The sequence below is a fragment of the Rhinopithecus bieti genome, unplaced genomic scaffold, assembly GCF_001698545.2.
Source record: "Rhinopithecus bieti isolate Rb0 unplaced genomic scaffold, ASM169854v2 scaffold_22, whole genome shotgun sequence".
Lineage (NCBI taxonomy): Eukaryota > Metazoa > Chordata > Mammalia > Primates > Cercopithecidae > Rhinopithecus > Rhinopithecus bieti.
Window position 1 is genome coordinate 2,490,009 of NW_016803136.1, and position 24,782 is coordinate 2,514,790.

Sequence of the window (24,782 nt, forward strand, 5' to 3'; positions counted from 1 at the left end):
TGTCCATACTTACTGAAGAAAAATCACGTCTTTGGAGATTGACACCACTAAAAATTCATGGTCTCCAATCTAAAAAATGTTTTTTCTCTACTTACTGTTCAGTTTCTTTTCTCTTATTATTCATTGTAACTATATCGAGCCTCTAAATGTCTCTTCCTTATTCCTGCTCTTCAGTAAATGACCTTGTTATCTGTTTTCCAGAAATGTAAAAACATATTTACATCTTTTTCTCCTTTCTTTCCAACACCATGTAAGAAGTGACCCATCTTTATGTGTGAGGCTTCTATTCTACACCTGGATCCCATTCTTTCCCCTTCCTCTTCCCTTAGGTCTTTCTTCTACTGAGTCCTTCTTCTGATTTTTTTTTTTTTCCATAAGTTATTGGGGAACAAGTATTGTTTGGTTACATGAGTAAGTTCTTTAGTGGTGATTTGTGAGATTTTGGTGCACCTGTCATCCGACCTGTATATACTGCACCATATTTGTAGTCTTATCCCTCGCCCCTCTTGCAGTCTTCCCCTCAAGCCCCCAAAGTCCATTGTATCATTCTTACACCTTTGCATCCTCATAGCTTAGCTCCCACGTCAATGAGAACATATGACATTTGGCTTTCCATTCCTGAGTTATTTCAGTTAGAATAGTAGCCTCCAGTCTCATCCATATCACTGCAAATGCTGTTAATTCATTCATTTTTATGGCTGCATAGTATTCCACTATGGATGGATTGATAGAGTTTGGTGTGTGTGCGTGTGTATATATACACGTATATATGTATCTATATACTCACACATACATAAAACATATACACACATATATATAAAAAACATACGTGTGTGTGTATATATATATATATACACACACACACACCAGTTTATTCACTCATTGATTAATGGGCGTTTGAGTTGGTTGCACGATTTTGCAGTTGTGAATTGTGCTGCTGTAAACACGTGTGTGCAAGTTATCTTTTTAGAATAATGACTTCTTTTCCTCTGGGTAGATACCCAGAAGTGGGACTGCTGGATCAAATGGTAGTTCTACTTTTAGTTCTTGAAGGAATCTCCACACGGTTTGCCATAGTGGTTGTACTAGTTCACACTCCCACTAGAGGTGTTCAAGTGTTCCATGTTCACAGTATCCACCCCAACATCTGCTGTTTTTTGATATTTTGATTGTGGTCATTCTTGCAAAAGTAAGCTGGTATTGCATTGTGATTTTGATTTGCATTTCCCTGATCATTAGTTATGTTGAGCTTTTTTTTCTTTTTCTTTTTTTGAGATGGAGTCTCGTACTGTTGCCCAGGCTGGAGGGCAATGGCACGATCTTGGCTCACTGCAGCCTCCGCCTCCCAGGTTCAAGTGATTCTCCTGCCTCAACCTCCCGAGTAGCTGGGATATCAAGTGCCTGCTGCCATGCCTGGCTAATTTTTTGTATTTTTAGTAGAGATGGGGCTTCACTATGTTGGCCAGGCTGGTCTCTCAAACTCCTGACCTTGTGATCCACCTGCCTCAGCCTCCCAAAGTGCTGGGATTACAGACATGAGCCACCGCACCTGGGCGCAATTTTTTATGTTTGTTGGTCATTTGTATATCTTCTTTAGAGAATTGTCTATTCGTATCCTTAGCCAACTTTTTGATGGGATTATTTGTTTTTTCTTACTGATTTGTTTGAGTTCATTGTAGATTCTGGATATTAGTCCTTTGTCAGACGTATAGATTGTGAAGATTTTCTCCCACCCTGTGGGTTGTCTGTTTACTCTGCTGATTGTTCCTTTTGCTGTCCAAAAGCTCTTCAGTTTAATTAGGGCCCAGCTATTTATCTTTGTTTTTATTGCCTTTGCTTCTGAGTTCTTGGTCATGAAATCTTTGCCTCGAAGGGTTTTTCCAATGTTATTTTCTAGAATTCTTATAGATTCAGGTCTTAGATTTAAGTCCTTAATCTGTCTAGAGTTGATTTTTGTATAAGGTGAGAAATGAAGATCCAGTTTCATTATCCTACATGTGGCTTGCCAATTATCCCAGCACCATGTATTGAAAAGGATGTCCTTTCCCCACTTTACGTTTTTGTTTGTTTTGTCGAAAATCAACTGGCTGTAAATATTTGGGTTAATTTCTTGGTTGTCTATTCTGTTCCACTGGGCTGTGTGCCTATTTTCATACCAGTACCACACTGTTTTGGTGACTATGGCCTTATAGTATAGTTCAAAATCAGGTAATGTGATGTCTCCACATATGTTCTTTTTGCTTTGTCTTGCTTTGGCTATGCAGGCTCTTTTTTGGTTCCGTATGAATTTTAGAATTTTTTTTCTAATACAGTGAAGAATGATGATGGTATTTTGATGGGGATTGCATTGAATTTGTAGAATTCTTTGGGCAGTATGGTCATTCTCACAATATTGATTCTACCCATCCATGAGCATGGGATGTGTTTCCATTTGTTTGTGTCATCTATGATTTCTTTCAGCAGCGTTTTATAGTTTTTCTTTGCAGAGATATTTCAACTCCTTGATTAGGTATATTCCTAAGGTTTTTTTTTGTTTTGTTTTGTTTTGTTTTTGTTTTCAGCTATTGAAAAAGGTGTTGAGTTCTTGATTTGATTCTCAGCTTGGTCACTGTTGGTGTATAAAGAGCTACTGATTTGTGTACATTAATCTTGTATCTGGAAACTTTGCTGAATTCTTTTGTTAGTTCTAGGAGATTTCTGGAGGAGTCTTAAGGGTTTTCAAGGTAAACATTCAGCAAACAGTAACAGTTTGACTTCCTCTTTACTGACTTGGGTGCCCTTTATTTCTTTCTCTTGTCTGATTGCTTTGGCTAGGACTTCAGTACTATGTTGAAGAGGAGTGGTGACAGTGGGCATGCTTGTCTTGTTCCAGTTCTCAGAGGGAATGCTTTCAACTATTCCTTATTCAGTATTACGTTGGCTGTGGTTTTGTCATAGATGACTTTTATTACATTAAGGTATGTCCCTTGCATGCCAATTTTGCTGAGAGTTTTAATCATGAAGAGATGCTGGATTTTGTCAAATGCTTTTTCTGCATCTGTTGAGATGATCATGTGATTTTTTTGTTTTTAATTCTGTGTATGTGCTGTATCACATTTATTGACTTGCTTATGTTAAAACATTCCTACATCCCTGGTATGAAACCCACTTGATCATGGTGGATTATCTTTTTGATATGTTGTTGGATTTGGTTAGCTAGAATTTTGTTAAGGATTTTAGCATCTATGTTCATCAAGGATATCGGTGTGTAGTTTTCTTTTTGGGTTATATCCTTCCTTGATTTTGATATTGGTGTGATGCTGACTTCATAGGATGAATTAGGGAGGATTCCTTCTGTCTCTATCTTGTGGCATAGTGTCAAAAGGATTGGCACCAATTCTTTGAATGTCTAGTAGAATTCTGCTGTGAATCTGTCTGATCCTGGATTTTTTGTCTTGGTAATTTTTAAATTACCATTTCAATCTCTCTGCTTGTGATTGTTCTGCTCAGGGTATCTAATTCTTCCTGATTTAAGCGGGGAGGGTTGTCTTTTTCCTGGAATTCATCCACCTCTTCTAAGTTGTCTAGTTTATGTGTGTAAAGGTGTTCATGGTAGCCTTGAATGATCTTTTGTATTTCAGTGATGTCAGTTGTAATAGCTTCTGTTTCATTTCTAATTGAGGTCATTTGGATTTTCTCTCTTTTTTTCTTGGTTAATCTCGCTGATGGTATATCAATTTCATTTATCTTTTCAAAGAACCAGCTTTCTGTTTCATTTATCTTTTGTGTTTTTTTGTTGCTCCAATTTCCTTTAGTTCTGCTCTGATCTTGGTTATTTCCTTTCTTCTGCTGGGTTTGGATTTGGTTTCTTCTTGTTTCTCTAGTTACTTGATGTGTGACCTTAGTATGTCAGTTTGTGCTCTTTCAGTCTTTTTGATGTGGGTGTTTAGGGCACTTTCCCCTTAGCACTGCCTTTGCTATATCCCAGAGGTTTTGGTAGCTTGTGTCATTATTGTCATTCAGTTTGAAGAATTTTTTAATTTCCATCTTAATTTTGTTTTTGACCCAATGCTCATTCAGGAGCAAGTTATTTTATTTGCATGGTTTTGAAGGTACCTTTTGGAGTTGATTTCCAATTATATTCCACTGTGGTCTGAGAGAGTGCTTGATATAATTTCAATTTTTAAAAATGTATTGAGGCTGGTTTTGTGGCCTATCATATGGCCTATCCTGGAGAAAGTTCCATGTGCTGTTGAATGGAATGTGTATTTTGCGATTGTTGGATGAAATGTTCTGTAAATATCTGTTGAGTCCATTTTTTCCAAAGTATAGTTTAAATTCATTGTTTCTTTGTTGACTTTCTATCTTGATGACCTGTCTAGTGCTGTCAATGGAGTATTGAAGTCCCCCACTATTATTGTGTTGGTGTCTATCTCATTTCTTAGGTGTATTAATAATTGTTTTATAAATCTGAGAACTCCAGTGTTAGGTTCATATATGTTTAGGACTGTGATATTTTCCTGTTGGACAAGGCCTTTTACCACTGTATAACGCCACTCTTTGTCTCTTTTAACCACCATTGCTTTAAAGTTTGTTTTGTCTGATATAAGAATAGCTACCCTTACTCACTTTGGGCATCCATTTGCATGAAATACCTTTTTCTACCCCTTTACTTTAAGTTTATGTGCGTTCTTATGTGTTAGGTAAGTCTCCAGAAGGCAGCAGATAGTTGGTGGGTGAGTTCTCCGTTCTGTNTTTTTTGCTTTTGCTTTTAACTTGTATTTTGTTTTGTAGGTCCTATGTGATTTTGCTTTACAAAGGTTCTGTTTTGATGTGTTTCAAGGATTTGTTTCAAGATTTAGAGCTCTGTTTAGCAGTTATTGTAATGGTGGCTTGGTAATGGTGAATTCTCTCAGCATTTGTCTGTCTGAAAATGACTGTAGCTTTCCTTCATACATGATGCTTAGTTTCACTGTATATAGAATTCTTGGCTGATAATTGTTTTGTTTGAGGAGGCTGAAGATAAGGCCCTAATCCCTTCTAGCTTGTAGGGTTTCTGCTGAGAAATCTGCTGTTAATCTGATAGGTTTTCCTTTATAGGTTACCTGTCTTCTGTCTCACAGTTCTTAAGATTCTTTCCTTCCTCTTAACTTTGGATAACCTGATGACAGTGTGCCCAGTGAAGATCTTTTTGCAGTGACTTTCGCAGGTGTTCCTTGTGCTGCTTGTATTTGGATGTCTACGTCTCTAGCAAGGCCTGGGGAGTTTCCTCAGTTATTCTCCCACATACGTTATTCAAGCTTTTACAATTCTCTTCTTCCTCAGGAACACTGATTATTCTTAGCTTTGGTCATTTAACATAATCCCAGACTTCTTGGAGGCTTTGTTCATATATTCTTATTCTTTTTTCTTTGTCTTTGTTGGGTTGGGTTACTGTCTTCAAGCTGGTAATTGAAAATAGACATGATTTAAATATCTAGCAATAAAAGATTGTTAAAAATAGTACATCCACATGATCAAATATGCAGTCGTTAAAAATTATGACAAGGCCAGGCGCGGTGGCCCACGCCTTCAATCCCAGCACTTTGGGAGGCTGAGGCGGTGGATCATCTGAGGTCATGAGTTCGAGACTAGCCTGACTAACATGGTGAAACCTTGTCTCTACTAAAAATACGAAAATTAGCCAGGTGTGGTGGCGTGTGCTTGTAGTCCCAGCTTTGGGAGGCTGAGGCAGGAGAATCGCTAGAACCCGGGAGGCAGAGGCTGCGGTGAGCCAAGGTGGGACCACTGCACTCCAGCCTGAGTAACAGAGCAAGATGCTCTGTCTCAGAAAAAAAAAAAAAAGAAAGAAAAGGAAAAAGAAAACTTGGCCCAGGCTCTCTGCCTCCCAGCAGTGAAAGAAAAGGGCTTTAGGTCTTCCCCAGCCTGTGATGTCTGCATGCCGGATTCGCACCCTCCCCTGAGTTCTGGCCAGGAGGCTTCCCACCCCATTCAAATGGGTACAAAATTTGGCTAGAGAATTCCTTCTTCCTGTGGGGTTTTACCCCCTGCTCCTCTGGCCACCCTCCCTGTGGTACCAGGCAAGAATGGGCTGCTTGGGGACCCAGTGAGCTCCCAGGGCCTTTTTGCTGCTTCCTCTACCCCTGCATTTCGCTTGGCTCTCTAAGTTAAAGTCTGAAACTTCAACCGCAAACAGACCTTCAGTTTTTCTAGTGGGGGGTGTGCTCAGGAGAGGAGGGGCTTCCTTTCTCAATTCCGCAGTTGGGGTACTCACAGTACTTGGGGTGTCTCTCGGGTCCTGCAGGAGCAATCCGCTTCCTTCAGAGGGTCTGTGGATCCTCTTGGGACTGCTGGTTTGTTCTTGCAGTGGATCTGGAGCTAAAATTCACAGTGCAAGCCTCTGCATGCTGCTCTGTCCGGAGCTGCAATCTAGTCCTGCCTCCCGTCTGCCATGATCCTTTAATTCCTCTCCTCCTGATTTTTAAAAAATGTTTTATTATGGAAAACATCAGACCCTTACACAAAGTTAGAGAATAGTGTAATGAACCCTTATGTACCCATTACCTAGCCTCAACAGTTAGCAGTTCAAAGCCTGTCTTGTTTCATGTATCTGTCTCATTCACTGTCATTACCCAAGTCACAGACATGATATTATTTTACTTTGATTTGATGTAGTTTTTTCATTGTGTATCTTCTTTTTGTAGAGATGGGGTCTTGCTGTGTTGCTCAGGCTGGTCTTGAACTCCTGGCCTCAAGCAATCCTCCTGCCTTGGCCTCCCGACATCTTGGGATTTCAGGCGTGAGCCTCCACACTCAGCCTCATTGTGTATTTCTGAAAGACTTTTAAAAATAACCACAATACTGTTATCATTTCTTAAAAAATTCAGTTATTTAGTATTACCAGATGTCTAGCCAGTGTTCAGATCTCTCCAAGTTTGTTCACTGGTTTATTTTACAATTTGTCCAAATCTAGATCTAAATTAAGTCTATAAATTGCAATTGGTTGATATGTCGCTTGTCTCACTTGATCCATAGGTTTCCCTTTCTATCTCTTTTTTCTTCCCTTGATATTTATTGAAGAAACTTGGTCATTTGTTTTATAGGACTTTTCATGGTCTAGATTTTGCTGATTGTATCCTCATACTGTTCTGTGACATAGAGTTGGTCCTCTGTATCTGTGGGTTCTGCGTCTGTGAATTCAATCCCGGATCAAAAACATTAGAAAAAAATACATCTGTACTGAGTATATACAGACTTTTATTCTTGTCATTCTCTTAATAATATAACAACTATTTACATAATATTTACATTGTATTGAGTATTATATGTAATCCAGAGATGATTTATATTATAGGGGAAGATATGCATAGGGTTATATGAAAATACTACACCATTTCATATCAGGGACTTGAGCAACCTCAGGTATCAAAATCCTGGAGGTCCCAGAACCATTGCCCCATGGATACTGAGGTGTACACTGTATTCATCTACCCTCTATCCTTCTTGCAGATTGATAGTTGAAGCCAGAGGCTTGATTCATGTTTGATTTTTGTGGCAAGAATACTTCATAGTTGGTAGTTGTTATTCCATCACTACACCAATATAAACTACAATTACATAGATATAGAACTGTAATCATGCCATGATCTGGTTATCTTGTTGTTTTACTAGGCTTTGGTTAATCCTTTCTTCAGTTCTCCTATGGTCTTTTTCTCCACCATCAAGATTTCTTTTTTTCTTTTTCTTTTTCTTTTGAGCTGGAGTTTCATTCTGTTGCCGGGACTGGAGTGCAGTCTCAGCTCACTGCAACCTCTGCTTCCCAGGTTCCAGCGCTTCTCCTCCCTCAGCCTCCCGAGTAGCTGGGATTGCAGGTGCCTACTGCCATGCCTGGCTAATTTTTGTATTTTTAGTAGAGATGGGGTTTCGCCATGTTGGTCAGGCTGGTCTCGAACTCCTGACCTCAGGTGATCCACCTGCCTGGGCTTCCCAAAGCGCTGGGATTACAGGCATGAGCTACCCCGCCCAGCCAGGATTTCTCTCTCTCTCTTTTTTTTTTTTTTAAGTTGTAAGGCGTCATACCTAGATTATTAGGATTTAAGTATCTAATTTGGCTGGGGAAAAAAAAACAGAGAAAACTGCTTTTCAATATTTTCATCTACTTTAAAATATTTGTTGGCCGGGCGCGGTGGCTCAAGCCTGTAATCCCAGCACTTTGGGAGGCCGAGATGGGCGGATCACGAGGTCAGGAGATCGAGACCATCCTGGCTAACACGGTGTAACCCCGTCTCTACTAAAAAATACAAAAACTAGCCGGGCGAGGTGGCGGGTGCCTGTAGTCCCAGCTACTCCGGGAGGCTGAGGCAGGAGAATGGCGTGAACCCGGGAGGCGGAGCTTGCAGTGAGCTGAGATCCGGCCACTGCACTCCAGCCTGGGGGACAGAGCGAGACTCCGTCTCAAAAAAAAAAAAAAAAAAAAAAAAAATTTGTTTATGGTACCACCTCTGCTTCATCTCTTTCCTCATTTAAATATTATTTCTGCCATGTGAAACCATTCTCATCAAGGTTATCAATGAGCTCCTTGCTGAATACAACAGACCTATCCAACCTTACTTTGCTTGATAGTTGGACAGCTTTGGATACTGTTGATTGCTTCCTTGAAATATTCTCTTGGCTTTTGACACATACTCTCTCCTCTTTTTCTTTTACCTCTTGAACTGTTACTTTTGGCCTCAGTTGTAGGCTCTTTTAAATATAGGTGTTGCTCTGCACAATCTCCATGGGTAATCTTATCCACTGCTGTGGTTTCAGTAAACATTTCTAAATAGTACCAAACCTTTTTTTTTTTTTTTTTAATAGGTTGGTTCTCTTCAGAACTAACTTGTTTGTTACAGCTTCGTACTGGAAATTTCACAGGCATCTTAGAATCAACATACCTAAAATGGAGTTAATCATACTTTCCTCATCTCCTCACACATTCTACTTTCCTGTTCAATTTTGTTTAGTTTTTTTGTTTTTTGAGACGGAGTCTCGCTCTGTTGCCCACCTAGGAGTGCAATTCCTATTCAATTTAGTTTAATTTTTTTGTTTGTTTGTTTTTTGAGACAGAGTCTTGCTCTGTTGCCTACCCTGGAGCGTGATTTCAGCTCAGCTGCAACCTCCGCCTCCCAGGTTCAAGCGATTCTCCTGCCTCAGCCTCTCAAGTAGCTGGGATTACAGGCGCTCACCACCACACCCAGTTAATTTTTGTATTTTTAGTAGAGACGGTGTGGTTTCGCCATGTTGGCCAGACTGGTCTTGAACTCCTGACCTCAGGTGATCCACCCACCTTGGCCTCCCAAAGTCCTGAGATGACAGGCATGAGCCACTGCGCTCCGTCTCAACTTAGTTGTAAGCCAGAAATCACTTGACTCCTTGACTTTCTCCCTTTCTGACTGTCCACATTGAGTCACTAGTCCTGTAAGATTTACCCAGTAAACAACTTAAATGCATCTCATTCTCTTTATTTACTCCTGTTGTCCTAACATAGACCTCTGTCATCTGTCACCTTCATTACTGCAAGCTTCCTTTCTGGTCTATTCTTCACTATGTAAATGAGAGTGGTTTTTTTTCTAAAAAACTTACCTAATGGCCCTGGGATAAATTATAAAGACCTGAGTTTATTTTGTGGCCTGTTTGCTTGCTGAGCTTCATCCTGCGCCATCGCCCACAGGTGGCAATACTTGTCACATTATTCACGCTGTTTTAATTGCCCTCTTGGCTGACTCTTCCGGTAGACCATAACTTCTTGAATGTAAATACCAAGTCCAGCCGGGCGGATGGCTCACGCCTGTAATCCCAGCACTTTGGGAGACCAAGGCGAGCGGATCACTTGAAATCAAGAGTTTGAAACCAGCCTGGCTGGCCAACATGGTGAAACCCCGTCTCTACTAAAAATACAAAAATTGGCCAGGCATGGTGGTGGCTGCCTGTAATCTCAGCTACTCAGGAGGCTGAAGCAGGAGAATCACTTGAAACTGGGAGGTGGAGGTTGCAATGAGCTGAGATTACGCCACTGCACTCCAGCCTGAGCGACAAGAGTGAAACTCTGTCTCCAAAAAAAGAGACCAAGTCCTTTTCCCCATTAAACATGGTATTTAAGACAATACCTAGCACATAATATAAATTAAATGTTCTTTATATGTTTGTTGAATGAATAAGTTTGTTTAGTACACCAGTATATTTAATGATTTGTGTATGTGTTTTATCATTATTAGATAATCCTACTGTGCCAGTACTGTCATCATTCTTTTATTTTTATTTCTTAAGAGACAGAGTTTCTCTCTGGCACCCAGCCTGGAGTACAGTGCCACAATCATGGTTCACTGCAGTCTTGACCTCCTGGGCTCAAGCAGCCTTTCTGCCTCTGCCTCCTGAGTAGCTGGGACTGACTACAGGCGTGTGCCACCATGCCTGGCCAATTTTTTTTACTTCTTGTAGAGACAGGGTCTCGCTGTGTTTCCCAGGCTGGTCTAAAACTCTTGGGCTTAAGCAATCCTCCCACCTCAGCCTCCCAAAGTGTTGGGATTACAGGCATGAGCCACCATGCACAACACTGTTATTATTCTTGTACATTGATTTGCTTTTTTGGCTAGCAGAGGTCTGTTTATTATTAAATTAGACTCTGTAATATACATAATATAGTGGGGTTTTTTTTCTGATTAAAGCAGGGATTTTTGCCATACCTCATTTTCACTCTATGTAATTGGACCAGGCATGGTGACTCACACGTGTAATCCTAGGACTTTGGGAGGCCGAGGCAGGAGGATTGCTTGAGTTCAGAAATTTGAGACCAGCCTGGGCAACGTGGCAAAACCCAGCCTCTACAAACACACACACACACACACACACACACAGAGAAAATTAGCTGGGGTTGGTGGCACATGCCTGTTGTCTTAGCTACTCAAGAGACTGAGGTTGGGGGATACCTGAGCCCAGCAGGTTGAGACTGCAATGAACCATGACTGTGCTGCCACTGTAGCCAGCCTGGACAACAAAATAAGACCCCATCTCAAAAAAGAAAACTATGAAGAAGAGTGAGACTTGAACAATTGGGCGTTATTAAGTACCAAAGAAGTATGGTTTACTGGGTTGTCTGTTGTGTTTGGTTCCACTTCCACTATTTCTTAGTGATACCAATCATATTTCTCAGAATTTAGATGGAGTGATAGTGATGGCTTTCGGCTGTCATTTGTAGTTAGCTGGGCTCCAGGTCCGAAGAGTCATTAAGGATTATAAAATAAATTCCTGCTTATATTTACTAGAATTGTTCTTCAGATAAGGATCTCTAATGAAATAGCAGTTGCCATAGTGAGCACCTGAGCTGTCACTGTCACTCAGGACTCATGTTCATTTTTTGTTTGTTTTTGAGACACAGCCTCCCTCTGTTGCCCAGGCTGGAGTGCAGTGGCATATCGGCTCACTGCAACCTCTGCCTCCCAGGTTCAAGCGATTTCTGGCAAATTTTTGTATTTTTTTTTTTTTTTTTTTTTTTTTTGAGATAGAGTCTTGCTCCGTCGCCCAGTCTGGAGTGCAGTGGTGTGATCTCGGCTCACTGCAAGCTCCGCCTCCCGGGTTCCCGCCATTCTCCTGCCTCAGCCTCCCGAGTAGCTGGGACTACAGGCGCCCGAAGCCACGCCCGGCTAATGTTTTGCATTTTTAGTAGAGACGGGGTTTCACCGTGTTAGTCAGGATGGTCTCGATCTCCTGACCTCGTGATCCGCCCGCTTCGGCCTCCCAAAGTGCTGGGATTACAGGCGTGAACCACCGCGCCTGGCCAAATTTTGTATTTTAGTAGAGACAGGGTTTCACCCTGTTTGCCAGGCTGTTCGCAAACTCCTGATGACCCCAGTGGTCCGCCCGCCTCAGCCTCCCAAAGTGCCGGGATTACAGGCATGAGCTACCACGCCTGGCCTCAGGGCTCATATTTGAAACCCCAAGGTATGCTTCCCCCCCCCCCCCCCCCCTCCCTTTAAAAGAAATTGGGTCTCGCTTTGGTCACCTTTGGACTGGAGTGGCAGTGGCCACTTACCATAACCTTGAACTCCTGGGTGACAAGCACTCCTCCTGCCTTAGCTTCTGAAGTAAGCATGCGCCGTCACACCTACCTAATTTTAAACATTTTCTGTAGAAACGGGGTCTCCTGTGTTTCCCAGGCTGGTCTTGAACTCCTGGGCTCAAGTGATCCTCCTGCCTTAACCTCCCAAAGTGCTGGGATTACATGTGTGAGCCACTGCACCCGCCTCTCATTTTTCTTTCTTCACTGGCTTATTCATTGCTGTATTCCCAGTGCCTGGAGCAGTGACTACAATGGTATTTGAAAGGTACTCAGGAAATAGTCCTTAACTCTTCTGTCCGTGATAGGTTTCTAGATTGGTTATCCCACAGGGTCTTCATTATATGTTGATTTCATATCATTTGGAGGATGGTTTTTTTTTTATTGCTTTGAATTGCCTCTTCCAGTCGAATTTTATATACACTGGTAGCCTCTATTTTAAATAAGACCATCTCAAATACGTTTCTTAGTTTGGTGCTTTGGTTGAGAGAGCATAAGATTCTAGCACTTTGGGAGGCTGAGGCGGGAGGATCCCATGAACACAGGAGTTTGAGATCAGCAATGTAGGGAGACCTATCTCTACAACAAAAAAATTAAAAATTAACTGGGCATGGTGGTGTATGCCTGTAGTCCCAGCTGCTTGGGAGGCTGAGGTGGGAGGATCGCTTAAGCCCAGAGGGGAAAGGCTGCCATAAGCTGCAATCATGGCACTGCGCACTCCAACCCGTGTGAGAACTGTCTCCAAAAAAAAAAAGCCTAAGATTGCTAAGCAGTAGTGTATGTTATAAATACGAGCCATTCTCAGGTTGTTGGTGACTCACATTCAACACTGAAGGTTACTTCAGTTATAGTTAGCACTGCTGGGCTTGTGCAGTTCATGAAACCCTTATCTGTTTTACCTTTTATACCTTTTTTGTAAATTTGAAATTTTACTTTTTGTCTCTAAGAGAGAATTACAGTCTTTTAGAGTTATATGTTAATATTTGAAATCAAATGTATCTGGCAGGTTAACATGATTGGGATTGGGTAAATGTATGTTAAATTTAAAAGTAATGCTGTTTTGGCTTATTGAATTATTAATTTAAAAGACATAAAACAGTATGGTTTTTGACATTAGTTGACTTTTACTGTAAGTTGAAAATGATCATCTGATATTTATACTAACATCACAATAAATTTTATCTTTGAAAATGAGTACTACAACTAATAATTTAGAAATAAATTTTAAGTGAAATAATCTTTTTTTTTCTTCTTTCTCCTTAGGTGGAATGAATCTTACTTGTTGAATATCTCCTGGTTACTAGTTGGATTCATTTGTAAAAGAATCATTTCCCCCTGTGTGGAAGACACTTGGTGGCATATTTAAATTATAAGTCCACGGATCAAAAAGCTTTTTGATTTCCCAAAGGAGGGACATTACCACTATATCAGATAAGCTTGACATTACAGCCAAGATGGTGCTGTCCCAGAGACAACGAGATGAACTGTAAGTTTCTTTGTTTTGTGCTTTAAAAAAAATCTCCCTCATGAGAGAGAAAGTAGTAAATTAAAGTACAGCTTTGGGAGGTCTCTTCTAAGATTAAAACTATTTTTACTAGTGTTCCAATATTGGTTTAGGCAGTTTGGTCTGATTTTAAAACAGTCTTCTTATGATATAGCATTATTTTTTAAATTTATTCATTTTTTTCTGAGAAGGAGTTTTTTGCTCTTCTCACCCAGGCTGGAGTGCAATGGCACCATCTCAGCTCACTTCAACCTCCGCCTCCCGGGTTCAAGCGATTCTTCTGCCTCAGCCTCCCAAGTAGCTGGGATTACAGGCACCCGCTACCGTGCCCAGCTAATTTTTGTATTTTTAGTAGAGATGGGTTTTACCATGTTGTCCGGACTGGTCTCGAACCCCTGACCTCAAGTGATCCGCTCACCTCGGCCTCCCAAAGTGCTGGGATTACAGGCATGAGCCTCTTTGCCCGGCTGTGATATAGCATTATTCACCCTTGTGACTTGATTGTATGTAAGTTTAATTCAAAACAGACAAGTCAGTTGGGATAAGTTTTACCCTAAGCATACCTTTTTTTGTTTGTTTTTTGAGACAGTCTCGTTCTGTTGCCCAGGCTGGAGTGCAGTGGTGCCATCTCGGCTCACTGCAGGCTCTGCCTCTTGAGTTCACGCCATTCTCCTGCCTCAGCCTCCCGAGTAGCTGGGACTACAAGCGCCCGCCACCTCGCCCGGCTAGTTTTTTGTATTTTTTAGTAGAGACGGGGTTTCACCGTGTTAGCCAGGATGGTCTCGATCTCCTGACCTTGTGATCCGCCCGCCTTGGCCTCCCAAAGTGCTAGGATTACAGGCATGAGCCACTGCACCCGGCCCCAAAGCTTATCTTTTAAAATATTATGTTCAATAGGAAGTTAGGTGCTTCAAAGCTCTTCTAAACTTTTTTTTTTTTGGGTCTGGAATCTATGTCTTAGAAAAGTGAAAGCTGTCTTGTTCTTGTTATCACTGATGCCTTTCCTTTGCCTTGTTGTGTTTCTTTTATCTTCCAATGGCCATTACAGGATTTGAACTTCATGAGGTAGCTAATAAAATAATTAATGCTGATGCTTTAATGAGAGAGGTGTGCAATGGTTTGACCCCTTCTGTTTTAGAGTATTTTATAGCATTCCGTTTTTATAGGTGAAGAACATAGGGGGATTTTCCACTCCTCCTGCTTCACCTGACTAGCCTTTTTTTTTTTTTTTTTTTTTTTGAGATGGAGTCTCGCTCTGTGGCCCAGGCTGGAGTGCAGTGGCCGGATCTCAGCTCACTGCAAGCTCTGCCTCCCGGGTTCCCACCATTCTCCTGCTTCAGCCTCCCGAGTAGCTGGGACTACAGGCGGCCGCCACCTCGCCCGGCTAGTTTTTTGTCTTTATTAGTAGAGACGGGGTTTCACCGTTGTTAGCCAGGATGGTCTTGATCTGCTGACCTCGTGATCCGCCCGTCTTGGCCTCCCAAAGTGCTGGGATTACAGGCTTGAGCCACCGCGCCCGGCCCTGACTAGCCTTAAAAACAAAAAAAGAAAACGGGAAAATGTGGCTTTATGTTCTACTTTTTCTTTTCTTTTTTTTGAGACAGAGTCTCACTCTGTTGCCCAGGCTGGAGTGCAGTGCTGCGATCTTGGCTCACTGCAACTTCTGCCTCCAGGGTTCAACCAATTCTGCTGCCTCAGCCTCCCAAGTAGCTGGGATTACAGGCGCCTGCCACCGCTCCCAGCTAATTTTTGTATTTTTAGTAGAGTCAAGGTTTCACCATCTTGGCCAGGCTGGTCTCTGACTCCTGACGTTGTGATCCACCTGCTTTGGCTTCCCAAAGTGCTGGGATTACAGGCATGAGTATGTTCTACATTTTTAAAATTAAAAAAAAAATTTATGTGGCTTTTCAACAATTTTTATTTGAAAGTAATTTCAAATTTATAAAGTCGCAAGATTAACACAAAACATACTGTTTTTTGAAATACACCCATTGTTAACATTTGTACCATTTGCTTTATTATCTGCACTCTGTGTGTTTGGGGTGTGCGTGTGCAGTACACAATAGGTTTTCCTTAAACCATTTGAGAGTAAGTTGCATATATCAAAGAAATACCTTTTCCCACAAATAAACGTAAGTAGTTCCCAAGAAAAAGGATATTCTGTAAAACCACAGTATAGTTAGCAGTTTTATTAAATTTAACTTTCCGTGTTCTAATTTTGTCAGTTGATTCTGTAATGTCCTTCATGGTGCTTTGTGACTCTGGTGCATCATCCCGTCCAGGATCAGGCATTGCATTTAGCCCTCATGTGTCTTCAGTCACATGTAATCTGGAGCAGTTCCTCAGCTTTTCTTTGTCCTTTTTTTTTTTTTGACCTTGATGTTTTTGAGGAATAGTCTTTGTTTAAAATAGAGTATTTCTCATATTGTCCTTTTTTTTGAGACAGAGGCTTGCACAGTCGCCTGGGCTGGAGTGCAATGGTGCGATCTCGGCTCACTGCAGCCTCTGCTTCCTGGGTTCACACTGTTCTTCTGCCTAAGCCTCCCAAGTAGCTGGAATTACAGGCACCTGCCACCACACCCGGCTTATTTTTTGTATTTTTAGGAGAGGTGGGGTTTCACTATGTTGGCCAGACTGGTCTCAAACTCCTGACCTGGTGATCCATCCACCTTGGCCTCCCAAAGTGCTCGTATTGTACTTTTCTAGTGTTTCCTTATGATTAGATTCAGGTTATGCATTCTTGGCCAGAATACTATGTAAGTAGTTTGTATTCTTCTTAAGACAGTTGCATTTAGAGAGACATATGGTCATCTGCCCCTCAATTTTCATCCTCAACCAAAATGATTGATTTTTCTACTGTGTAGTTACTGTTGTTTTCTTTACCACAAATAAGTGGGAAGTACTTTAAGACCATACAAACATTAATATTTTCCGTCAGTATTTCCCTTCTGGATTTGACATCTATTGATGATTCTTGCCTGAACCATCATTACTACAGCGGTTTTTATAGAGTGGTGATTTTCATCACCACTCATTCCACACTACAGGCATCACTCATCATTTTGCTGTAAGCAAGGGACTTTATTTTTCTTCTTTTTATTTACTTGTCTTTCTTTTCTTTTCTTTTTTTCTTTTTATTTACTTGTCTTTCTCCTTCCTTCCTTCCTTTTTTCTTTTTTGTTTTCTTTTTTTTTTTTTTTGATGGAGTCTCACTCTGTTGCCCAGACTGGAGTGTAGTGATGCGATGTTGGCTCACTCCAACCTCTGCCTCCCGGGTTATTCGATTCTCCTGCCTCAGCCTCCCAAGCAGCTGAGATTACAGGCACCTGCCACCACGCCCAGCTAGTTTCTGTATTTTTAGTAGAGACAGGGTTTCACCATATTGGCCTGGCTGGTCTTGAACTGCTGACCTCAGATGATGCGCCCACCTTGGCCTCCCAAAGTGCTGGGATTACAGATGTGAGCCACCGTGCCCGGCTATCTTTTCATCATTGATGTGAACTCATGAGTTCTTGTATTTTCCATCGTTTATCATGCATCACTGTTCTCACTGTTTTCATACTTGAATTGTCCCACGTTTGGCCCATGAGAGCCCCCTTAGTTGATACTTTTGTATGCTCCTATCATTTTTGGGGATTACTTCCTTACTTTCTAGAATAACAAGATGTTCCAGGTTTACTATGTACCTATCCTGCCTTAATTCTAGAAATCAGCTCTTTCTCCAGCAAGCTTTGGTTCTTAGTGGCGCATGATACGTATTAGAGAGCAAGATATGGGCACTAGGTATGGACATTATTACTAGGATGTCTGCTTCTGAGCCCTTTAAGTAGAGACAGAGGTAGAAAATACATGCATGTATGAATACATATACCGACACCCTGGTAGAGACATATACAAGTGTTTTCTCAGTCTTGGCAAGATTGACATTTTGGGCCAAATAATTCTTTGTTGTGGGGGCTGTCTTGTATAATGTTGGTTGTTAGCAGCATCTCTGGCTTCTACCCACTAGATGCTACAAAGAAAATTATCTCCAGACATTGCCAGTGTCACCAGTTGAAAACCACTGATGAGTACCTACATGTACACATACTTACTTTAGAAATCATTAGGCTACAGTGATGCTTCCAATTCCGGTCTCTCCCCACAAAATTCTTTATCTTCTCTCATTCCACTTATTTATATCCCTCTTCTTCCATAGTGAGAACCCTGACTCCCAATAATGTCAATAGATTGACTCATTTGCTCAATTCTGTAATATAGGATGAGTACCCCAAGTCCAAAAATCCAAAATGCTTCAAAATCTGACACTTTTCAAGTGCCAACATGACACTACAAATGGACGGTTCCATACCTGACTGACCCCATGTGACAAGTTGCATATGTTATTTAAAATATTGTATAGAATTACCTTCATTAGAACTTGGGGATAAGTGTTCAGAAAAAAATAAATAAAATTGCCTTCAGGCTGTATGTATAAGGCATTTATGAAACAAATGAATTTTGTGTTTAGACTTGGTTGAGGCTTATCCCCGAGATACCTCATTAGATATATGCAAATATTCCATAATTTAGAAAAAATGTCGAAATCTGAAATACTTCTGATCCCAAGCATTTCAGATAAGAGATACTCAACCTCTACTTCTAAAATAGTTTTAGAATTGTTTCCCTCATACTTCTACGAAGACCTACCATCCGGGAAAGGATTGAGGATGCGTATGCAGCTCTACTCCTGCCTGTCCTGCCCACGACATGATCATCAAATGTGTTAATAGGTTACTTAGAATTAGTTTTGTTGTTGTTTTCCCTCTTTGCGTGATGGTATTACTCATTTGAAATACAGTTGAGTTCATCTTGCTTATTTTGATCCTCCCCCTTACTCCCCGCTGTCCTGTCTTTAATTTTTTTTAGAAAAACATATACCCAGTAGTGTTAATCTCTTCTGAATCCCTTCCACCATGTTACCCCAACTCCTTTCATCCCTTGAGGGAACCAAGCTTATTGTTTTAAAATGTGAGATATATGTCTTCTTATTTCTCCCTCTTTTTTTTTTTTTTTTTGAGACGGAGTCTCGCTCTGTTGCCCAGGCTGGAGTGCAGTGGCCGGATTTCAGCTCACTGCAAGCTCCGCCTCCCGGGTTCCCGCCATTCTCTTGCCTCAGCCTCCCAAGTAGCTGGGACTACAGGCGCCCGCCACCTCGCCCGGCTAGTTTTTTTTTGTATTTTTTAGTAGAGACGGGGTTTCACTGTGTTAGCCAGGATGGTCTCGATCTCCTGACCTTGTGATCCGCCTGTCTCGGCCTCCCTAAGTGCTGGGATTACAGGCTTGAGCCACCGCACCCGGCCTTCTCCCTCTTTCTTAAATAAAAGGTAGCATACTATATATGTTCTCGGTTGGTTGGTTGGTTGGTTGGTTGGTTGGTTGGTTGGTTGGTTTTGGAGACAGAGTCTCATTCTGTCTTCCAGTCTGGACTGGAGTACAGTGGCATGATCATGGCTCACTGCAGCCTTGACCTTCTGGGCTAAAGCGATGACACATCTCAGCCTCCCAAGTAGCTCCCACTACAGACACATGCCATGCCACCATGCTCAGCTAAATTTTTCCTTTGCCTTTTTTGTTTTGCCCGTTTTGTGGAGAACGGGGCCTCACTATATTGCCCAGGCAGGTCTCAAACTCCTGGGCTCGAGCTATTCTCTTGCCTCTACCCACCTAATAGCTGGGATTACAGGCATGAGCCACTGCGCCTGGCCACACTCAACTAATTTTTCTTTCTTTTTTGTAGAGACGGTCTCACTGTGTTGCCCAGGCTGTCTCTGCACTCAGGTGATGCTCCCACCTAGGCCTCAGAAAGTGCTGGGATTATAAGTGCGAGCCAACACCCCTGGCTTTTCCCCGCCCCATCCCGGAGACAGAGGCTTTCTCTGTTGCCCAGGCTGGAGTGCAGTGGGGTGATCTCAGCTCACTGCCACCTCTGCCACCTGGGTTCAAGTGATTCTTGTGTCTCAGCCTCCTGAGTAGCTGGGATTACAGGTGGGCACCACCACACCCAGCTAATTTTTTGTATTTTTAGTAGAGACAGGATTTCACCATGTTGGCCAGACTGGTCTTGAACTCCTGACCTCAAGAGATCCACCTGCTTTGGCCTTCCAAAGTGCTGGAATTACAGGCGTGAACCACTGTGCCCGGCCCACACCTGGCTTTTTTTGATGTTGTTGTTAAAGACAGATTCAACCTCTTTTGCCCAAGCTAGAGTACAGTGGTGCAGCATTTAATTTCTGGGCTCAAGTGATCCTCCCACGTCAGTCTTCTGAGCAGCTAGGACTGCAGGCTCCCGCCACCACATCTGGCTAATTTTTTATTTACACATTTTTTTTGTGAAGATGAAGTCTTGCTATGTTGCCCAGGGTGGTCTCACTCTTGGGCCCAAGCCTCCCAAGTTGCTGAGGTTACAGGCTCAAGCCACTGGGCCTCTCTTGCTCTTTTTTTTTTTTTATCTTACCAATCCAATATCTCCTGGAACTTTTTCCATGTAAGTTCATAAAACTTTTCCTCATTTTTCTTTTTAAAATAGTTGTAGGCTGGGCACAGTAGCTCACGCCTGTAATCCTAGCACTCTGGGAGGCTGAGGTGGATAGATCACCTGAGGAAAGGAGTTCAAGACCAGCCTGGCTAACATGGTGAAACCTCGTCTCTACTAAAAATACAAAAAATTAGCTGGGCGTGGTGGTAGGTGCCTGTAGTCTCAGCTCCTCAGGAGGTTGAGGCAGGAGAATCACTTGAACCTGGGAGGTAGAGGTTGCGATGAGCCGAGATCATACCATTATACTTCAGCCTGGGCAACAAGAGTGAGACTCCATCTCAAAAAATAAATAAATAAATGAAACAGTTGTATATGTAGCACCTAGTTCTCTACTTATACCTTAATGTATTCAAGCAGTCTCCCGTGTTTGGTATATTTAGGTAGTTTTCAATATTTTGTAACTTCAAATAATACTGTATGTAATATATAACCCTGTATATGTGTACCTTTGTGTTATTTGGAGCTATATCTGTTTCTTAGTCATTGTTATTTCTGAGTCAATTCAGATCTTCCAGATGCTGTATATGAACTCACTGCAGTCACACTTACTACCCTCATAATCAGGATAAGTATTTAAACATTATGACATTTTGACCCACAAGAGAGCTTTTAATTTGAATAAAAATGAAGTGAAAGAGGAGAGCCTAATTTCAGATGACTAAATATGTGGAGAGCTTTAGATAAATAAGTTAAAATGTTCATCAGGCCAGGTGTGGTAACTCACACCTATAATCCCCAGCATTTTGGGAGGCCAAAGTGAGAGAGTGGCTTGAGCACAGAGGTTCAAGATCAGCCTGGGCAATCTGGTGAAACCCTGTCTCTACAAAAAATACAAGAATTAGCTAGTCGTGGTGGCACATGCCTGTAGTCCCAGCTACTCAGGTGGCTGAGGCAAGAGGATTGCTTGACCTTGGGAGGTTGAGGCTGCAGTGAGCCGTGATCATGTCATTGCACACCACCCCGGCAACAGGGCAAGATCCTGTCAGAAAACAAAAACAGGCCGGGCGTGGTGGCTCAAGCCTGTAATCCCAGCACTTTGGGAGGCCGAGACGGGCGGATCATGAGGTCAGGAGATCGAGACCATCCTGGCTAACACGGTGAAACCCCGTCTCTACTAAAAAATACAAAAAACTCGCCGGGCGTGGTGGCGGGCGCCTGTAGTCCCAGCTACTCAGAAGGCTGAGGCAGGAGAATGGCGTGAACCCGGGAGGCGGAGCTTGCAGTGAGCTGAGATCTGGCCACTGCACTCCAGCCTGGGCGACAGAGCAAGACTCCGTCTCAAAAAAAAAAAAAAAAAAGAAAACAAAAACGGAAGTGTTCATCAAGCAAAGAAAATTTGTCTTATGATAAGATTTAAATGTAAATCTGGGGCCGAGCGCGATGGCTCATGCCTGTCATCCCAGCACTTTGGGAGGCTGAGGCGGCAGATCACTTGAGGTCAGGAGTTGGAGACCATCCTGACCAACATTGTGAAACTCCACTTCTACTAAAAATGCAAAAATTAGCTGGGCGTGATAGTGCATGCCCATAATCCCAGCTAGTCGGGAGGCTGAGGCACAAGAATCACTTGAACCCGGGAGGCAGAGATTCAGTGAGCCGAGATTGCACCACTGCACTCCAGCCTGGGGGACAGAGGGAGACTGTCTCAAAAATATATATATTTCTTTTTTTTTAAGACGGAGTCTCGCTCTGTCACCCAGGCTGGAGTGCAGTGGCGTGATCTTGGCTCACTGCAACCTCCGCCTCCTGGGTTCTCCTGCCTCAGCCTCCCGAGTAGCTTGGACTACAGGCACATGGCACCATGCCTGGCTAATGTTTTGTATTTTTAGTAGAGACAGGGTTTCATTGTGTTAGGATGGTCTCGCTCTCCTGATCTCGTGATCCACCCACCTGGACCCCCCAAATTGCTGGGATTACAGGCATAAGCCAGCACGCCCAACTAAATATATATATATTTCTAAATAGCTCCAGAGTTGAGATTAAAATAAAACTTAGGAGCTGAAGACATCAGTAATAATGAGGGTACTGACAACAAAAACTTATCAGATACAGCCACCATAGCCTAGAGAAAGTCTTCAGTAAATCTTTATAAAAATAATGACAGAAAATGAACTATGTATTCAATTTAAGAATAAGAATGACAAGATAAGTCTAAAGAAAGCAGGAAAGGGGAAGAATTAATAATAAAAGCAGACCTTAATAAAACAGAAAATAATCCAGTAAACTTAATTAATAAAACCAAAACTAGCTTTTAAAAGACCAGTAAAATAGACAAACCAATTTAATAAAGAGAAAAGACATAAATGCACTATATAGGAATGAGAAATTCAACATAAAATGAACTCAGATGATGTTCAAACTTATGAGAGTACGATATCCTATTTGAAAATTTGCCGGGCGCAGTGGATCTCTTGAGGTCAGGAGTTTGAGACCAGCCTAGCCAACATGGTGAACCCCCATCTCTACTAAAAATACATAAATTAGCCGGGTGTGGTGGCACACGCCTATAGTCCTCACTACTCAGGAGGCATGAGAATCGCTTGAACCTGGGAGGCGGAGGTTGCAGTGACCCAAGGTTGTGCACTCTAGACTGGGCAACAGAGTGAGACTCTCAAAAAATAATAAATAAATAAATAAATTTGAAAATCTAAATGACCTGGGTGCTTTTTCTAGGAAAATATGTGATAACATTGGTTCAAGAAATAGTAGAAAACTTGAACTGATAATTAAATATAGAGGACATTGTAACATTAAAGACTTCAAGCCCAGGCAGTTTTTAAGCCTAGATGCTAATTTTTTTCAAATCTTAAGGACCATTTACTTCCCAGATTCCATTGTCTTTTCTGGGACATAAAGGTAGTAAATTTAGGAGCTTATTCTATAAGGCGGGCACCACCTTCATAGAAACACTGGGCAAGGCCAGGCATGGTGGCTCACACCTGTAACCCCAGCACTCAGAGAGGCCAGGGTGGGTGGATCTTTTGAGTCCAGCCTAGCCAACATGGCGAAACCCTGGCTCTACTAAAAATAAAAAAATGTGGCTGGACACAGTGGCTCACGCCTGTAATCGCAACACTTTGGGAGGCTGAGGTCAGGAGTTCATGGCCATCCCGGCCAACATGGAGAAAGCCCATCTCTACTAAAAATACAAAAATTAGCCGGGTGTGGTGGTGCACACCTGTAGTCCCAGCTACTTGGGTCGGGGCTGAAGCATGAGAATCGCTTGAACCCGGGAGGTGGAGGTTGCAGTGAGCCGAGATTGTGCCACTGCACTCCAGCCTGGGAGACAGAGTGAGACTCTGTCTCAAAAAGATAAAATAAAAGTACAAAAATTAACTGGGCTTGGTGGTGCACACCTGTAATCTCAGCTACTATTTTGAAGGCTGAGGTATGAGAATATTTTGAACCTGGGAGGCAGAGGTTGCAGTGAGCCGAGATCATGCCGCTGTATTCCAGCCTGGGTGACAGAGTAAGACCCTGTCTCAAAAAGGAGAACAAGAAGGTTACAGTCTAATTATTTCTATGAACTCAGATATAAACATACAAAATAACATAATAGTGGAATCCAGTAGGATATAAAAAGCATTGTGCATGGCCAAGTGTATTTGTTCACTCTCATGCTGCTAATAAAAACATACCCAAGACTGGGTAATTTATAAAGGATAGAGGTTTAATTGACTCACAGTTCAACATGGCTGGGAGGCCTCAGGAACCTTAAAATAATGGCAGAAGGGGAAGCAAACATGTTGTCCTTCACATAGTGGCAGAAAGGAGAAGAATGAGAGACGAGTGAAGGGGGAATCTCCTTATTAAGCCATCAGATCTCATGAGAGCTCAATGTCATGAGAGTAGTATGGGAAAAACTGCCCCCATGAGTCACTTACCTCCCACTGGGTCCCTCCCACCACACGTGGGGATCATGGGACCTACAGTTCAAGATGAGGTTTGGGTGGGGACACAGCCAGACCCTATCACCAAATACAGTTTTCCCCATGATCACGAGGTTGGTTCAACATGAATAAGTTTATGGCTGGGCATGGTGGCTCACGTCTGTAATCCCAGCACTTTGGGAAGCCGAGGCAGGTGGATCACTTGAGGTCAAGAGTTCAAGATCAGCCTTGGCCGGGCGCGGTGGCTCAAGCCTGTAATCCCAGCACTTTGGGAGGCCGAGACGGGTGGATCACGAGGTCAGGAGATCAAGACCATCCTGGCTAACACGGTGAAACCCCGTCTCTACTAAAAAATACAAAACAAAACTAGCCGGGCGAAGTGGCAAGCGCCTGTAGTCCCAGCTACTCGGGAGGCTGAGGCAGGGGAATGGCATAAACCCGGGAGGCGGAACTTGCAGTGAGCTGAGATCAAGCCACTGCACTGTCCAGCCTGGGAGACAGAGCGAGACTCCGTCTGGGAAAAAAAAAAAAAAAAAAAAAAAAGATCAGCCTGGCCAACATGGTGAAACCCCATCCCTACTAAAAACACAAAAAATTAGCCGGGCGTGGTGGCGCACACCTGTAGCCCCAGCTACTTGGGAGGCTGAGGTGGGAGACCATGAGCCCAGGGGCATGATTGTGCCATTGCACTCTATGCTGGGCAACAGAGTGAGACTCTATCTCAAAAAAAAAAAAAAAAAG

At 42.4% G+C, this 24,782-nt stretch overlaps 1 protein-coding gene across 1 annotated transcript in view; it reads left to right on the forward strand.

Moving 5' to 3' along the window:
- Positions 1-24,782, forward strand: part of PAFAH1B1 (platelet activating factor acetylhydrolase 1b regulatory subunit 1) — a 113,489-nt gene that overhangs the window by 42,674 nt on the left and 46,033 nt on the right. The window contains exon 2 of the mRNA XM_017867101.1: positions 13,334-13,556. Coding sequence (XP_017722590.1) covers positions 13,525-13,556 — 32 coding nt within the window. The 5' untranslated portion in view covers positions 13,334-13,524. The remainder of the gene's footprint in view (positions 1-13,333; positions 13,557-24,782) is intronic.